The following is a 16,946-nucleotide window of genomic DNA, read 5'->3' as shown; positions in this document are numbered from 1 at the left end:
CCTCCGGCCCTTGGCGATGACGTCACCGCGCCCACGTGAGGCGGAGCGCCCGCCATTCCCGGGCCGTTGCCCAGCAACGCTACCGGGTCAGCTTTGTTCGGAGACCGGATGACCCCGGCATCCTCCCTCCTTTAATGCCTCTCCCTTTGGATGTCACCACAATCATAACCGCTGTCCCTACAAGGAAGTGCACTTATTTCGACGAGTCTGGCACCCGGGAAACACGCGACCGCAAAAAGGACGCACAAGGTCTCCTCCCCGGGCCCTCCCACACCCTTCACCTCCCGGGACGCTCTCCCCTTCCCAGGGCGCCGCGCGCCGCGACGTCACTGTTCTGCGCCCCGCTGCCGCCGCGGCGCTTCCGGCCGCGAGGACGTGTGGGCGGGGCGGGTGGCGTCAGGGGGCGCGCGCCGGAAGCTGGCGCGAGCCGGGCGGAAGTGGCGGGGCGGAGCGCGGGGCGATGGGGGGCGGCGGCGGCGGCGGCGGCCGGCGATGAGCGGCGGGAGCGCGTGAGCGGCCGGCGGGCGAGGCTGGGGGCCCCGGAGAGCGAGCCGCAGGGCGGAGGGCGGGCGCGAGCGCGGCGGGCGGCGGCGGCGGCCGAGGCGCGGCGGCGGCGGCGGCGGCCGAGAAGATGGCGGACGGCGACAGCGGCAGTGAACGCGGCGGCGGCGGCGGGCCCGGCGGCTTCCAGCCCGCGGCCCGCGGCGGCGAGCAGGAGACTCAGGAGTTGGCCTCGAAGCGGCTGGACATCCAGAACAAGCGCTTCTACCTGGACGTGAAGCAGAACGCTAAGGGCCGCTTCCTGAAGATCGCCGAGGTGGGCGCGGGGGGCTCCAAGAGCCGCTTGACGCTGTCCATGGCGGTGGCCGCTGAGTTCCGCGACTACTTGGGCGATTTCATCGAACACTACGCGCAGCTGGGCCCCAGCAGCCCGGAACAGGTGGCGGCGGCGGCGGCGGGCGCCGAGGACGGCGGCGGGCCGCGGCGCGCGCTCAAGAGCGAGTTCCTGGTGCGCGAGAACCGCAAGTACTACCTGGACCTCAAGGAGAACCAGCGCGGCCGCTTTCTACGCATCCGCCAGACAGTCAACCGCGGCGGCGGCGGCCCCGGGCCCGGCGGCCTGCAGAGCGGGCAGACCATCGCGCTGCCCGCGCAGGGCCTCATCGAGTTCCGGGACGCCCTGGCGAAGCTCATCGACGACTACGGCGGCGACGACGACGAGCTGGCGGGGGGCCCGGGCGGTGGCGCGGGGGGCGCGGGCGGCGGCCTTTACGGCGAGCTCCCAGAAGGCACCTCCATCACCGTGGACTCCAAGCGCTTCTTCTTCGACGTGGGCTGCAACAAGTACGGCGTGTTCCTGCGAGTGAGCGAGGTGAAGCCGTCCTACCGCAACGCCATCACCGTCCCCTTCAAGGCCTGGGGCAAGTTCGGGGGCGCCTTTTGCCGGTACGCGGACGAGATGAAAGAGATCCAGGAGCGGCAGAGGGATAAGCTGTACGAGCGACGCGGTGGGGACGAGTCGGAGGGCGAGGAGGTGGACGAGGATTGAAGTGCGTCGCTTCCCCGATGGGGCCCCCAGCCCCTCCACCATTCCCTTGGCTGGAGAGCCCCCTTCCTGCTCATCCCCAGGGAGCTAGCGGAGGCGGAGCAAGGGGGCCCCGTCGGGAGAACACAAAGTTAAAAAATAATACAGTTCATTAAGAGAAATAACCACAAAAGAACAGTCGCGGACAATTCGAGAAAAGCAGCAAAGTTCCAAGGAATTGACAGCAGCCTGCAAAGAGGAGACAACCTGAGCAAAATCGTCTTGGTTTCCCTAGTTTCCAGTTGGGGTTTGTGACCCCGCCAGGGTAGCCCTGCAGCGGGGGCAGATCCTAACGTGCCCAGGGCCAGGGAACACTCGAGTTCCCCAGACCCGTCCATGACAGCTGCATTTGTGTTCTACCCGGATGTCCTGGCCTGACGATCTCTCCGGACCTCACTGTTCTGGGGTCGATCTCTTCACCTCCATTGAAATGAGCATATTGGATCTAGGTCTTCGTGGAGTTCTTGAGAAGAGAGAGGCCTTGGCCTTTGCCCAGTTCTGAGGGTACAGGGTTCATGAAATGGAGTGCAACTTTAAATAATCATGGACAGGGCAGAATAAGAATTCCAGAAGCCACCGGGGAATACAGAAACAAATTGGGTCCATTTTGTCTGAAATGGTTTTGCGTGGAACCTGGACCAGTGTCCGTGTCTCTTTGTGGCATTGTTTTCCTGGTGCAAATGGATTCAGATGTCAGTCCTTCAACTAGAATCTGTTACTAAAGGATTTTAGAAGCTGGCCACGTTTTTTTCCGAGCCAAGAGCGATTTTACATTGGGGGCTGCTGAGGTAGGCACAGGAAGAAATTCGGCATCAAGCACAGGGAGGACTGTTTGAGTGGATTAGTTGCTGCTCACTAAAGTCCTTCCCCCGGTCTCTAGACACAGAGGTCATGACCAAGAGGTGGCTTAGGGATGAAGGAGAGCCAGGTCCCTGTGGCTGCTCCGCCTGAGCCACTGAATTATGGCTAATTCGGCTGTTTGGGCCACTGGTTGGCTGAGGGATTTTCAAGCCTAAAACTTGAAGATACCTACAAGAGGAACAGTGTGGCTACAAGCCTGAGCTTTAATGGAATATATGTCCTCGCAGTAAAGTTGGAAATAACCAAAACTGAAGTCTTCACCTACCTTCAGTTCCGTCTGTGGATTTGTTCACATACTAAAGATCCTCAGGTCCAGAATTCCAGCAGCATCTATTCTTTTAAAGTCAGTTTTTAAGAACTCGATCCGTTGTTTCAGTACCTCCCGATCAAAGTTGGCAAGTGATGGATGAGTGATTGGAGCAGTGTGCCCTTTAGAAGCTGAGATCCATCGGAATGGAGATGAAGGGAACGTGCAAATGCTGACTATGTCCTGGAAGCATTTTTAGACCATCCTGAAATTTCAACAGACTGGTTTTTGCCAGTTTATCCAGCTGTTTTTCAAGAATAAAAGTTGGGGTTTTCAAGGATCGCCTCTTCTATATTTTACATGGATTTTCAGTAGAAATGATTTTTACTAATCAAGTTAATCCCACCCCATCACAAGGTATTTCTAGAAGTGTCACAGACCTAGGTGACTTTGAATTGAACGGGAGCTAACGTTCTTTCCAAAGTTTGTAGGTATCCTTTGTGCGACACCTTCTCAACCAGGAGGCAAGTAACCCCACCTCCACGATCTTAGTATTTTTTTTTTTAACTGCATGCCTGCCCTTTATCTGAGCTGCCATTTAATTTATTGCATATCCTTTTATTATCTGAGTTTGGTATTCAATCTCTACAATCCTTTTGTATTTATTGGGAAATAAGTAATCAACAAAAAGGTCGTCTTCATGCATCGTGGCCGAGAGGGAGGGAAAGAACTGTACATAAAATTAGGCTTTTTTAAAAAATTAGACTATGATTCAGAATACTGTTGATCTTAGTTTTGTTTTTAAAAAAAAAACAAAAAAAAACAGTGGAAGAGCCACAAACATTGGTGCCCTTTTCAGACTCTTTCTGTACTCTCATCCTCCACAGTAGACTTTTTAAACAGATTTTTTTTAAAGCTTTTCCTTTTTTTAAAAGAAACTTTCTCCGTCGCAAAGAATGTTTCCTAAACTGTATGGGAGCAATAGTATTTTTGATGTTTTAATGACATCCGTATATACTTGTACTGTATTTTGTACCACAAGGCAGCTGTTTTCAATAATGTCCTGCTGTATTGACCTATGTGTTTTGAGTGTCGATTTCTTTGCTGCGGAGAACAAATCCCTAAACCGTTTCCATAAGGGCGCCGCGAAGCTAGCGTGAGGTTTGCAGAAACTGTTTCAGTTTCCAACTTTGAGGCAGCACTGACAAGCCAGGTTGCAGCTCTCCGTGAACTGCCGTGACTTGTTCGTTTTCAAGCTGCGTACAATTCCTGTTTAGACCAACTTGTTTTCTTGCTTCGGTGGTGGTTCTGTTGCTCAGCTCGAGTGAGCCAGTTCAATTTTGCAAAGGTGCCGCGCCTCCCCTTTGGAAGGGGTTGGTGTATTTTTTTTTCTTTCCTTTTTGTTTGGCCGAATTGGAGTAACTAGATTCTGTAGAAATGACAGGGTCTTCACAATCCTTCACCAGTGGCTACTAAGCTATAATTAGCTGAAGAGAAAGAATGTGGAAGTGCTCTGAGGCATACAGAGTATATGCCAAGAACACTACCATATATGGCATCAGCTTTGGTTACCAGAGAAATTTTCTTAGTCATTAGACCGTATAACAGTAATATATCATATGTAAATCTTTAGATGTCAATTTGAGAATCCTCCAAAAAAAGGAGCAAAGAATGCATAAGCTATGTGTTGGAAAAAGTAATTTATATTAAAATTTTGACCTGCCTACGTAAGATTAAGTGGTAAACGTCATAGTGGTGGGTTTTTAAGTCTTAACCAATCTCAAAGGTTTGTTTCTTCTGCAGGGGGTGGTTCGCTGCCTCTCTTCTCGCTGCAGGAAGATTACAGAAGGGTGTGGACTAGTTGTAGCATTTCACTGACCCTGATTCCACTCACTGTTCTGGGGCAATAGAAATCCGCGAAGCACGGAGACTGCTCTTTTGATGTGTGGCCTCTTGACGAGGCAGGATTTCAGAACTCCTTCAGAAACAGCGCTTAGCAAAGAAAATCTGTTAATTCCAGTCAGAAAAATGGCATTACAGACTCTGGGAAACAACCAGATTTTTTTTTTTTGGTTCTGGTTTTCATCCTCTACTACGAACAGTGATTTAGGGTTTGTCCTTTAACCTTGGCAAGCATCCTGGCTAATCACATGTTCAAAATAGTTCTAAGAAGTGGGGAACGAAAATTCTTTTTACGATCATTGGTAGAGTGTTTCTCAAGCCAGTGCCATTCTGGACACGAGAAGTCCAATGGCAGGAACGGAATCAAAAGAGCGAAACTCTGTGGCGAGATCCCGCCATCGCCTCGTGGTTTCTATTGTCCCCACTGTCGTTCGAGTAGCGGGGCGGTTCTAGTCCGCAGAGAAAGCCTTCAGTGCATGTGCTGCACAGAGCGCCACGTGAATCTGTATGGCACCCAAAACTCAAAAGTGGAAACCCAATGGGAAACACAGACACCCTGAGCTGCCATGGGAGGCGTGGAGTCGGTCAGAAGGGCTGTGGCCGTGGCACACACACGGCCACTTGTAAGGTCACTTTCCACAACGGTTTGCTGCCAGCCGGTGGAGGGGCTGCGGGGGGCACGGGCGGCTCGGCCCCTCCTGCTCCCTCCGGCCCCTCCCTCGCCTGGCAGTAAATTGCAGGTCTTTCAAGGAGACACAAGCTTCAGTTTTCTCAAAACAAAACAGTTATCCTGTCTTATCTGAAAAAGTGCAGGGTTGTGGGCAGAAGAGGCTGGTTATAATAATGCCCTCATATTGAGTGGTCTGTAAACGGCTACACACTTCAGGCGCATAGTTGCTGAGGATGCTTTGTTCCGTGTGACCTTGACCGGCTCTACTGGAGGGTAGAGTGACCTGCACAAGGTATCGAGCGGTAACTATGGCTTGGCGTCCGCCTTGCTCTGGAGGCGGATGACCTTAGGGAGAAGCTTGAGTGTGTAAGCCATGCACATACGTATTCTTCACTGTAAAATTTGTTTTCATTTTTAACCCAGTTACGGTACTTTGTCCAATGCACAACTGATCTCTCAGTAGATATTCATTTGCAAATAACGTGGCCTTGATCAGTGAGAGGGACGGAGGGAAGTGACCTCGTGGGTGCGAAGGTGACTCACCGAGAGGCCTTGTGCGGGCCACTGTTGGTGTCCTATGCGTGCCTGGTCCGGCTCCTTTCCAAACCTGGGGAAAGTTCGTGGTTTTGACCCTGGAGTTATCAATTCAATTGAGTTGTCTTCTATTTTTAGGAAGGATCAGAATTGCTCTGATAAGTAACAAAGTTGACTGCTTTGGTGTCCAATCTCAGGTTTTAGAATAGAGAGAGTGGTGTAAAATCCCACTGTTAACTCTTCAAACGATTTTAATGCAATCCACCCTAAAAATCACATGCACGAGGCCTGTTCAGAGAGCAGAGCCTCCCATCGTTTTGCTCCTCTTCCACTTTGTACTTCACTTGAGAAAGTGTCGAGTGATCTTACATTGTATATTTCCATTTGAACCCCGACATATTTCTCAAAGATAAAGCACTTTTTGATAATGAAATTCATGGGATCTTCATATGATGTGGATCATGGTTTCTCAGGCTCCCTTAGGTAATCTGCTTACGAATATTGTTCTGTGTAAGAAGAGTGAAAACCTTTGCTAATGTTAGGAAGTTTGTATTGTTGATCCAGAATGCATTCTGCTAGCTTCCAGTCGATGGGAGAGTAAACAATGCTGCAATCACAATTTAAAAAGTTACTTTCCCTTAAGCCTTAAGGTAACTTTTTTTTTTTTTCCTGTCAACAACAGCACTGAAGTTAGAGAAGTGAATGAGATTATCAGTTTTCAGGGTTGGTTTTAGAGTACTGTAAATCCATGAGCTGTCTTCCTAAACAGTTACTATCCCCCCTTGAATAAACTGGATAGTGGGCGCATGGGTGGGCTGGGGGGATAACTTGTAGAAAAGAGAAAAGAAAGAAAACCACATTTACCTTAAGAAAAATACAGACACAAAAAGTGCTTGTCGGCGCCCCGTTTTTGAAATTGCAGATAGAGGGCGGCGGATATGGCAAAAATGGAATCTCATTTTCCCAGTTTCTAAATCTAGGAAAGCAAAGTCATTGATTATCAAACACCCCCCCCCCCAAGTCTTAAGAGCTCACACTCGGGGACGGTGAGTTCATTTATCCCAGTTCGAGAGTTAAAGTCACTGTTTCCAGCCCTTGGTCTTAAAATGTAGTTTCATTACTGATGGATTCGACAGACCCTTCTTTCAATAAATGTGGTCCAGTGGTCAGGATGAAAATCTGATTTGGAAAATAAAAAAATTAAATAAAGGTGTATCATGAAGACTTAACTACTCTGGCAAGTTCCAGGTGATACCCGTTCCCCTTGATCCAAGTAAGACTTTTATGAATGTATTCTGTATTCCCTGAGGAAACAGGGAATATGCCATCAGTGTGATTACCTTGTTCACCATCTTTTCCATTTCGTTTGCAAATCTGACTCCTGCCTCTCGAGTTAGACATGCGGACCGGGAGCGGTAAAGCCACGGGAAAACACCGCAGACATCGTGTGGGTCGTTTCCCTGCTCCGCGGGGCTCCTCATCGCAGGAGAGCAGAGCTTTGTTTGAAGCCAAGATGTTGTTTTCCCCCATAGGTGATTGTAAGAGACAGTCTGATGAAGGAGCGTGACCGTACTTTTGACTAGCATGAGATCGTGAGTCTAGGAGCAAATGTCGAGTGCCCTGTGTGGGAAATGTCCACCGACCCGGATAAGAGAGGGTCGATTGTGTTTGTAGGACGGTGACCTGTGGGGCCATCCTACTGAGGGAAAGCGGTGGATGCCTTCGCGTTGCCCGTGCGCGAGCCAGGGTGTTGCAGGTGCCGCGAGCTTGTCTTTCTTTCCTGCCTCCAGTAAGTCCTGCAGCAGACTTTCCCCGGTCTCACCCTGTGTCGTAAGAGCAGGCTAGTTCAAAAAAACCCTGTTGGAAACAGAATGGCAAGTAGGATATTCCTTCCCTTTTTAAATTCCCTTTTCAGGGACACACAAGTGCAGGGAGAGAGGCCCAAGAAAATTGCAGGACAGGATTCTCTCACGAAGCACATTTGTGTCGTAGGGATTTGGGGGTGTCGTTGCTCATCGCTCCGATACGAGGCATAAACCTGCAGGTCACCTCCGCGCACAAAAGCTCTCCGGATTCCTAGAAATTCATAGATGGAGCAGAAGTCCAAGTACAGGGCGCACTTCTAGAGCCCAGTTTTACGTGTTGTGCCCGCAGGAGAGTGTATGTGGGGTCTTTCTCAGTCATCATCAGTATGCGTGTGATAGCTAAGATGATTGGTGTATTTGAACCGTTAGTGGGGATTTAGTCATCCTTTTGCTCCTTCGTGCAAATGTTTTTCCAGGATCATTTCTCAGAGTCCATTTGTCTTCTGATATGTTTCCAGACAGCACACTTTCCATCCTGTAGGAACCCTCACTGCCGGTCATAATCGCCAGGGGCTTCCTTAGACGAGACGGTTCACTCCAAAGTTGGGACTGATGTCCTGCCCGTAGAGACTCTGTGGAAGTCGTTTCAATGATTTAAAACCAAATCTTGGTGGCAGGAGACCGAGCTTCCTGATCTAGACGGACAACTAGGTACTTAAAAAGGGGTTTGGGGGTGTCTTCAGTCTCTGTGTAAATACCCACATCCTTGTACGTTGTAAACCAAGTGTGTATTCCTGTGTATGAATTTGTAGAACTGATTTCTGTTTCAAGAGAAGCCGCACCTTTAATTTTATAAGGTCCCCTCCACCCATAACCCTATAAATATTTGTAAATAGAACACTAAAATTTGTAGCGATAGGATCAACTTGGGAATATCTGCTGAGAGACCAAAAAGTTCATTTTTTTTAAGTACCTTGGTTAAAGAGTAAAGATTATTCCTCTTATTTTTTAAAAGAAGAATGCACTTTAACAGCTGCATGGGCGATTCAAACAAGCCCGTGAGGTGCAGTGCCGTTCAGAAATCACACTTCCTGGATACCGTTCAGAAGCAGAGTGTAGACGGGCTGTTGCGCTCACGGCCTGGAGGTGGAAGCCCGGGTGCCAGTCCGCGTGGACGCGAGCAAGGCAGCCGCGAGAGCACAGCCGGAAGCTTCTGACAGGCCTGTGACAGGCGGGTCCCGTATTGACCACTAACTAGCAAAACGGACAGAAACACAGAGACAAAAGTTGAAGAATCCTTACTGCTGGTGTGCACTCCTTACAATAGCAGATTTTGCAAATGGAGTTTTACAGTCTATATTTAAAAATTGTATGTTTGTAACAAATAAAGTATGCGGAAAAGTGAATGACTGTGTGCTGGCATCTCTGATTCCAGGAAGCAGGGGGTGATGGGGAGGGAAGGACCCCTCTGCACGCTGGGCTCACGAGTGGGCCTAGAATTGGGCGAGTTCCCTTCTGGAAGGACCAAGAAGCCCTCTCGGCTGTCATCGGGAAGACAGCCCGCGAGTCCCAGAGCCCTCGGGGGTACGAGGCCCTTCGTGCGTCTGTAAGCATCTGCAGGAAGTTGGGGTTGTGTGTTAGTCTCCTGCTGCGGTCCCTATCCCAGAAAGGCCACTAGTCGCTGTCGTTTCTGGCCTTCTGGCTATTAAGCCCTGTCCTTCCCAGTGGTGGCGAGAAACTGCTCCCCCGGGGTCACCCCTTGGCCGTCACAGCTGACTGCCCATGGAGCGGGTAGGCCAGTGCTCCCCGGCCTGGAAGGAAAAATAAAACTCTTGCATCCTAGATCCCAGCCGGGGTCCCAAACCTTTTGGCCTCAGGAACCCCTTTACACCTACCTACAGACTCCCCCCAAGGAGCTTTTATCTTGCAGGCCAATGTCAACTGATACCTATCATATTAGACGTTTAATTTTAAGACAAAAGTATGCACCCCGTGGGCTACCAGCCACAGCTCTCCTGGAAAAGGCGGGCTGGTGAGAATGAGGTCAGAGGCAGGCAGCACTGTGGCTGGGCAGTGGTCCTGACTCAAGGACCCCAGTGGCCCCCCTGCTGAAGATGAGGCATGGAGAGTAGTGCAGCTATCACCCCCTGGTGCCCCCGGGTTTCTCCAGCTGACTTACAGACTCTTGCTATGGAATACCCCCTCTGTGCCCATCCCCATGGTGTCCCTGGGACTCGTGGCCCTGAAAGTGGCCTGCGCTGCAGACCCCGTCGGGGAGCCACAGGCCCCCTGCACCAGAGCCTTTGGGATACAGACAGAGGTGTCCTGAGCGCTTTGTTCTAGCTTTTTAAGCTCCTCCTGAGTGGGGGATGCGAACCAGCGGCCTGCGGGATCTCAGGGAACCAAGAGAGATGGTGAAGGGCTGGGACTCTCTGCTGCAGGAGAAGTAAAGAAACAGGATGGCAGAGCAGTCCCTGGACTGGCTTTACCTCGTGGCCCTGGTGCCTCGACTGCCCACACCTCGACCCACGCCTGGAACGACAACTCCTCAGGACGGTTTGCAGGGGGCAGCCCTCCCCGGGGAGTCCGGGGCTCCTGTTCGCTCCCAGGGTGGGGCTTGGGGTGCTGCACCCCTGGCGAGCTCCCAGGGGCAGGGACAGGACCGCACTGTGACCCACAGGGAGCTCAGAGCCCACTCAGGCTGCAGGGGTGCTTTCCCGGCCCGTGGGCCTTTTGGTTGCCGTGAGCTCACTTCTGTCCCTGGCTCTGTCACACGCTAGCAGGGTGGCTCTGGGCAAGTACCTAACACAGAAATCCTTGGGGTCCCCCGCTGGTCTGGTGTCCGGAGCAGCCACCTGGTGGCCGCTACTGGAATCTGTACGGGACTGAGTTTGGTCCTCTAGAGCCCCTACGTGCAGGCATGCCCTGGCTGCAGAAGACGAGGCCCCGGGCGCAGTGAGAACAGTGGGACTCTGGGGAGAAGGAGGGGGAAGCCGAGTCCCGCGCGCGGGCTCCTGGAGGCCAGGACTGGCCGCAGCCAGTGCATCTCCCTCCTTAGCGACCGCCCTGTGCGCGATCTCAGATCCCCAGACGCCCCTCCGCAGACCTCCAGGGTGGGGGGGCCCGTGGGCCCAGCGTGGGCGGCAGACACGGGAAGCAGTGGGGAGCCGCTCGCTGGGCTCTGGGAGGTGCTGGAGCGCACCTGGGGCGGGGGGAGGATAGGGCTCCGGGTGATGCGCCAGGTGCCTCTGCTCCCCGCCTGTGCTCTCCACCACCACCGAGAGAGGCCCTTGGGGTCCAACTGATCCAGTCTCCACAGCTGGGAAGCAGACAGCAGCCCAAGCCATCAAGATGGGGCCCGGCCTCCACTCCTTGAGGAGACAGCCCCGCTGAAGCTAGAAGGTGGTACCCAAGCGGGAGGTGACTTCTCTCCGGCCACCGCGGGCGGTTCGCTGTTTAGACCTCAGGGCCCCAGTTCGGGCCTCCCAGCTCGTTAGTGGCGAGGAGTGAGCACACATCTAAGCCAGTTCTCAGGGCTGCTGCCCCATTCCCATGCCTGGGGCGGCAGGCAGTGCACCAAGGTCTGCAGGACCTCCTAGAGTTCCTACAGAAAAGCAGCCATGGAGAAACGGTGGGTCCCACTCATCAATGTCCTCAGGGTATGGTGTCTGAGAACAAAATTAAAACAGGTCCCCAAAGTTAAAACAGAAAACCGTGCTGATTTGGTTCATCGGTGTCAGGGACCCAGAAGGAAAATGCTAGTCTTGTATCAGGGTGAGCCCAACTCAACTGTGAGGACCAACAGCTCGCTCTAGACCCTCCAATCATGCTTTCCCTCCCAGAACACAAGCGGTTCCAAAGGCACATTGCAGGGGTGCGTTGGAGTCGGACAGGTACTTCATATGAAGCCAGCGGGAAGAGCAAGTGGACCTGAAAAGGGCCCCTTTTATGCTATTTTGTACTTTTTCCCAGCCTAGGTGTCAAACCAAGAAACAGCCAAGTTAATAAGTAAGAACGGCCAGTGGTCCGTTACTCAAGTGCACACCAGGCTTCCCAGGGCAGAGCTCAGGGTGTGGACTGAAGCTGCGGGTGGGGGCCCAGACACAGCCTTGCTCCGGCTTCCCCAACTTCTTCCTCCCCAGGCTCTGCCAGGAAGCCCTCCTAGACTGTCCCACCCTCAAAATCGTCCTGTCCTTTGCTCATTTATTCGGCACCCCTCATAACCGGTGGGCATCTTTTTGGCAATTAAAATCTCCAGGGCCTCCTGGGTGGCTCAGTCAGTTAGGCGTCTGCCTTCCTCTCAGGGCATGATCCCAGGGTCCTGAGATCAAGTCCCACATTGGGCTCCCTGCTCAGTGGGGAGTCTGCTTCTCCCTCTGCCTCTCCCCCTGCTTGTGTTCTCTCTCTCTGACAAATTAATAAATAAAACCTTTAAAAAATTAAATAAAATCTCCAGACTTTCTTTTATTATAAAAATTCGGGCATACTCATTTTGACAGATGTGAACAGTGGAAAATCACTGGAAAGAAACAAAAACGAATGTTCTCTCTTTCTCCAAACCCACTCCTTAAAGGTAACCACTGGTAAACAATTCAGCATGCATCCTTTTGAAAAATGTTGATAATTTAAAAAAAAATCTCAGCAGTGGTAAGTGCCCACCACATTTATGTATGGTTTTTGTTTAGATTATTTATTTATTTATTTGTTTATTCATTCATTCATTCATTCATTTGAGAGAGAGAGAGAGGGAGAGGGAGAGGGAGAGAAAGCACAAGGCGGGGGGGGGGGAGGGGCAGAGGGAGAGGGAGAAGCAGACCCCCAGCTGAGCAGGGCTCCCGACCTGGGGCTCGATCCCAGGACCCTGAGACCATGACCTGAGCCAAAGGCAGACGCTTCACAGACTGAGCCACCCCGGCGCCCCTGAATGTATTGGTATATATTGAAAACATGTCGCATTGGCTCACCAGGTAAAATGACACAGTATCCTCGGTAGGTACACTGATGGCTCTTCCTTGCGTGTTGCTCTGGGCCACAAAGCCAACTCCGATGCAGAAACTGAATTGAAAAGTAACCTACTTTTTCACGATTTTAGGTTCCATTGAGTCAGGCACGGGCACACCCATCTTCCCTAGAGGCAAAACAAAAACTTTTGAGCCTCTGGAATTGAGAGAAAAGTGTCTTTATTTCGTGAGCTCTGATGAATGGAGCAATTGTTTGCTGGTTGTGCTTCTGATCGACTTTGTGTGTGTTTCAGGCCAACAGCTCGCAGTCACATTCAGCAGTCGAGAAAGGGAGTGATGGTCACCTGCCCTCAGGCATCCGGCGACCTGCGTGTCTGTGTCACGAGACTATCGTGCAATTTAGGAACAAGAAAAGTTGTGGTTTTGTTTTTTTTATTCTGTGACCTACAGTGAGGATTTCCCGACCGTACCTACATCTCGCTGCTTCTGACCTTGAAGCTTTGGCTTAGAATTTGGAGAGAGAGCCTTTGTGAATACGCACGTCGTGTCACTAGCAATGCCTAGTTCAGAACATGAGGTCAGCCTCAAGCATAAATAATACAAAAAGAGAAAGCATGTTCGGTTCTCAGGAAGAATGGCTGAAAACAGTGTGCCGGGGGCAGGAGAGCTGCTGTCAGCAGTGTGGAACGTTCTCGTGCAGCAGCTGCTGTTTCCTGGCTGTGAAAACCCAGCTGGGGACGTCACTCAGGCAAGTGACTCATCAGGACAGGGGGTCTCATTTGTCTGCTCAGCTGACACCACGCCTTTCCTGCGGAGGCCGCGAGCTTGCTTTGGATACACCTGCTGGCCTCTTCCAGACCTCTGGCAGCTGAAGGTTTTCTCTTCTGTGGACGGGACTTAGGATAAAACAAGTCTGGGGGGACACCAGGGCTTCTCACTCCGGGTTTCTACACTGTCCCTGCCATTTGCCTTCCAGGTCCCCACACTTGGAGGGAGCCAGCCCTTCGGGTTCCCTGAAAAGCTGCTTTCACCCACCCTCCAAGGGCCAGGCCTGACCTGGTGGCGAGGGTGCATTTTAGAGCAGGGCTGGGGGCACGGGCAGGGACATTAAGCCCACAGTGTGACAGGCTGAGCACCTGCCGAGCCCACAAACCGGGTCCTCCCAGGACTCAGCGAGCAGGACTTCACATGTTTTCACTCTGCATCAAGGAGCACGCTTCCCCTTTGTGCAGAAGAAGGTAACCCCCACTGTTAAATCTCAATGCATGTGAAAGATGATTGCCAAAGGACGCTTTCCAGTTACAGCCCTCCAGACTGAGCCGGGCTCCCAGAAGAAGAGCAGAGCTGCTCTCGAACGAGTTGTGCTTCAGTGCCCTGTGCTAGGAGCGTTTTGGGGCCTTCTAGACCTAAATGGCCCAAGGGCAGCCACAGTTAAGAACAGCACTAGTCTGCCACGGCCGTTTCCGGACTCTTTATGTGGGTCCTGGGGATTCTGGATGCATAAAGGTAAAAGCAATCACACACAAGAAGAAATAGGTACAGACAACTCAGAGAAAAAAAGTGCCACCAGTGGTCCATGATTGTATGAAAATCAACTCCCTCATAATAAGAGAAATACAAAGTAAAACTGAGATGCTATTTCTCACTCCACGGGTAAATCCTCGGGTCCATGGGCACTCGCGTATTGCTGCGGGAGCACACAGCCCCCCGGGAAACGGTCTGGAGAGATCTAGCACAATGACCCGAGAAGCTGGCCTTTGACCCGGCAATCCCGATTCTAGGCATCCTGGCAACGCTGTGGCAAATGCATGGCCGCTGGGCCCCCTTGTCCCTATGTTCTCCACAGTGAGGTCTCACAGGTGAATTTTTATGGCCCCAACATTTACGTTTGCTACTCATTTTCTTAAAAATATTTTATTTATTTATTTGACAGAGAGAGAGAGACAGCCAGCAAGAGAGGGAACACAAGCAGGGGGAGTGGGAGAGGGAGAAGCAGGCTCCCAGCGGAGCATGGAGCCCGATGCGGGGCTCGATCCCAGAACCCCGGGATCACACCCTGAGGCAAAGGCAGACACTTAAGGACTGCGCCACCCAGGTGCCCCCGCTACTCATTTTTGACCAAATGTCTATGTTGAACTATTATACTGTATTCCTAACCTTTTCTTTAGGGCAAGCTGAAAACTATTTTATTCGGAATACTAAAGCAATTTCCTCTTCCTTTTGTCTTTTCACCGACTACAAGTCAAATTTGAGGAGCCTCAGATTTTTGATTGTTTTAAAAAGAAATTACAGGCCTGGGGGGGTTTCTTTTTGAATAAACAGATGTTGGCATTCATTACAGTTTAACATCTGGCTTTTTCTTTTTTTTCTTTCTTTTTCTTTTTTGGTAAGATTTTATTTATTTATTTGTTAGAGAGAGAGAGCACAAGTAGGGGGAGTGGTGGAGGGAGAAGCAGGCACCCTGCTGAGCAGGAAGCCCAATGTGGGGCTTGATTCCAGGACCCTGAGATGATGACCTGAGCCGAAGGCAGTTGCTTAACTGACTGAGCCACCCAGGTGCCCCTAATGTCTTGCTTTTTTCTTTTTTGAGTCTACCTTTTCAAATAGATAACATGTTTCAAAATCAAAACAATATAAAAAGGAGATTGAAGTCTTGCTCCCTACTGACTCCATCCATCCCCTTCCTCCCATGGTGACACTTGCCCTGGACTGGACAGTCGCATGCTGCCTGTCACCTCAGGCCCCCCCCCCATGTTGCCCACCAGTTGTCATGTGTTACAGGGTATTATTTCCACTTTTGTTAGAATGAGAAGACAGGAGCTTAGGGACTGCTGGCTTGTCCCGGCTTGGTACTGAGTACGGCAGACAGAGTGCACGCTTGACGACGTCGTTAAAGTTGAGAAGAGACCAGCAATGACCTTCTCTGTGCCTGACCTTTCCAAACCCAACAGATCATGTCCCTGTCAAGCCCGAGGGGAGGGTGCTCGCCCTTGGGGTGGCTGGGAACAGGTAGTGGTGGGAGGTGGTGTGAAGGCTGCTGTCTGGGGTCAGCGGGAAATCCTAGGTGACGGGTGTTTGAACTGCGTACAGAACGAACCCCAAATGTTCTTGCTACAGTGCCTTTATCATTTAGTGTGTGGTGGAAATCTCTAACTAACCATTTTTTATAATGCTTTACTATTTCACGATAAACTCTTCCAGCAAGAGTGAGCTTTAAAAAGTACGTATCTGGAGCGCCTGGGTGGCTCAGTCAGTTAGGCGTCTGCCTTCGACTCAGGTCATGATCTCAGGGTCCTGGGATCGAGTCCCACGTCGGGCTCCCTGCTCAGCGGGGAGCCTGCTTCTCCCTCTCCCTCTGGCCCTCTCCCTGCTTGTGCTCTCTCTCTCTTTTGCTCTTTCTCTGTCTCTGATAAATACAATCTATAAAAAAATAAAAAATAAAAAATAAAAAGTATGTATCTAATGTGCTCCTGGCTGGCTCAGTCAGTAGAGCGAGCAGCTCTTGATCTCGGGGTCACTGGGCATAGAGATTGCTTAAAGAAACTTAAAAAAATAAAGTGTGTATCTAACAAAAACTGAGTGAATACAGAGTGTCCATTTCCACACGTGACTTGCAGTGAAGTTTTGTTGACCTTGATGTCCTAGCAAGTTCAATGGCTGGAATACCAGGGACACGAATCTGCAGCTCTAACTTCAAAAACCAGCAGTTGCTTTAAATAAACTTTGCCCAGAGACAAAGATAGCTGTTAATACATAGACGACTTTAGCAGAACCATTTCCAGTCACGTGATACCAGTTCAATCAGTGCCTTGACCTGACTCAGAATCAGCAACTTTATCAGTTCTCCTAAGGTTCAAATTTTCACTCGGTCCTTATGATCAATGCTGATGGTGAAATCATCTGATACCGTTTGAATGTTACTACGAAATCAGTTTAAAAGTTCAACAGCTGGGGGAGCCTGCCTGGCTCCTGGGGAGACCATGGGACTTCTGATCTCAGGGTTATGAGTTTGAGCCCCACCTTGGGCATAAAGCTTAGCTTAGGGGGAAAAAAAAGAGTCCAACAACTAAGACGAAATTGATCTTGTGGTACTATGAATGCACAGTGGAGTGGAGCCTAATGGTGCAAAAAAGTGCTTGCAAGATGAAGAAAGCTATGGAGCGTAAGTGCACTTGGAACCGGACGTGGAGCGCATAACTCATAAAGAGTCCAGGCAAGCTGTGATTGCCTCCCCACTCAAACGTGCGGTGCAGTCGTCAACTTTGAACAAGCTTCAGAGCAGCTAACCTACCAAATTGTTGTCAGACGGTGAACGTTGAATCTAACAAGCACTTGATGTGGGTTTTCTCTCTTTGTTGTTCAATATCCTATTTTAGAAATG

The 16,946-nt window shown here is 51.0% G+C and overlaps 1 protein-coding gene across 1 annotated transcript; it reads left to right on the top strand.

Moving 5' to 3' along the window:
• Positions 1–475: 475 nt before the first annotated feature.
• Positions 476–9,010, top strand: PURB (purine rich element binding protein B). The gene has a single exon (XM_045793565.2). It carries the CDS (start codon positions 632–634, stop codon positions 1,547–1,549), a length of 918 nt encoding a protein of 305 aa, XP_045649521.1. The 5' UTR covers positions 476–631; the 3' UTR covers positions 1,550–9,010.
• Positions 9,011–16,946: the final 7,936 nt, after the last annotated feature.

The sequence above is a fragment of the Ursus americanus genome, chromosome 3 (genome assembly GCF_024610735.1).
Source record: "Ursus americanus isolate L20-20 chromosome 3, mUrsAme1.1.p, whole genome shotgun sequence".
Classification (NCBI taxonomy): domain Eukaryota; kingdom Metazoa; phylum Chordata; class Mammalia; order Carnivora; family Ursidae; genus Ursus; species Ursus americanus.
This window is presented reverse-complemented; position numbering and strand designations above follow the sequence as displayed.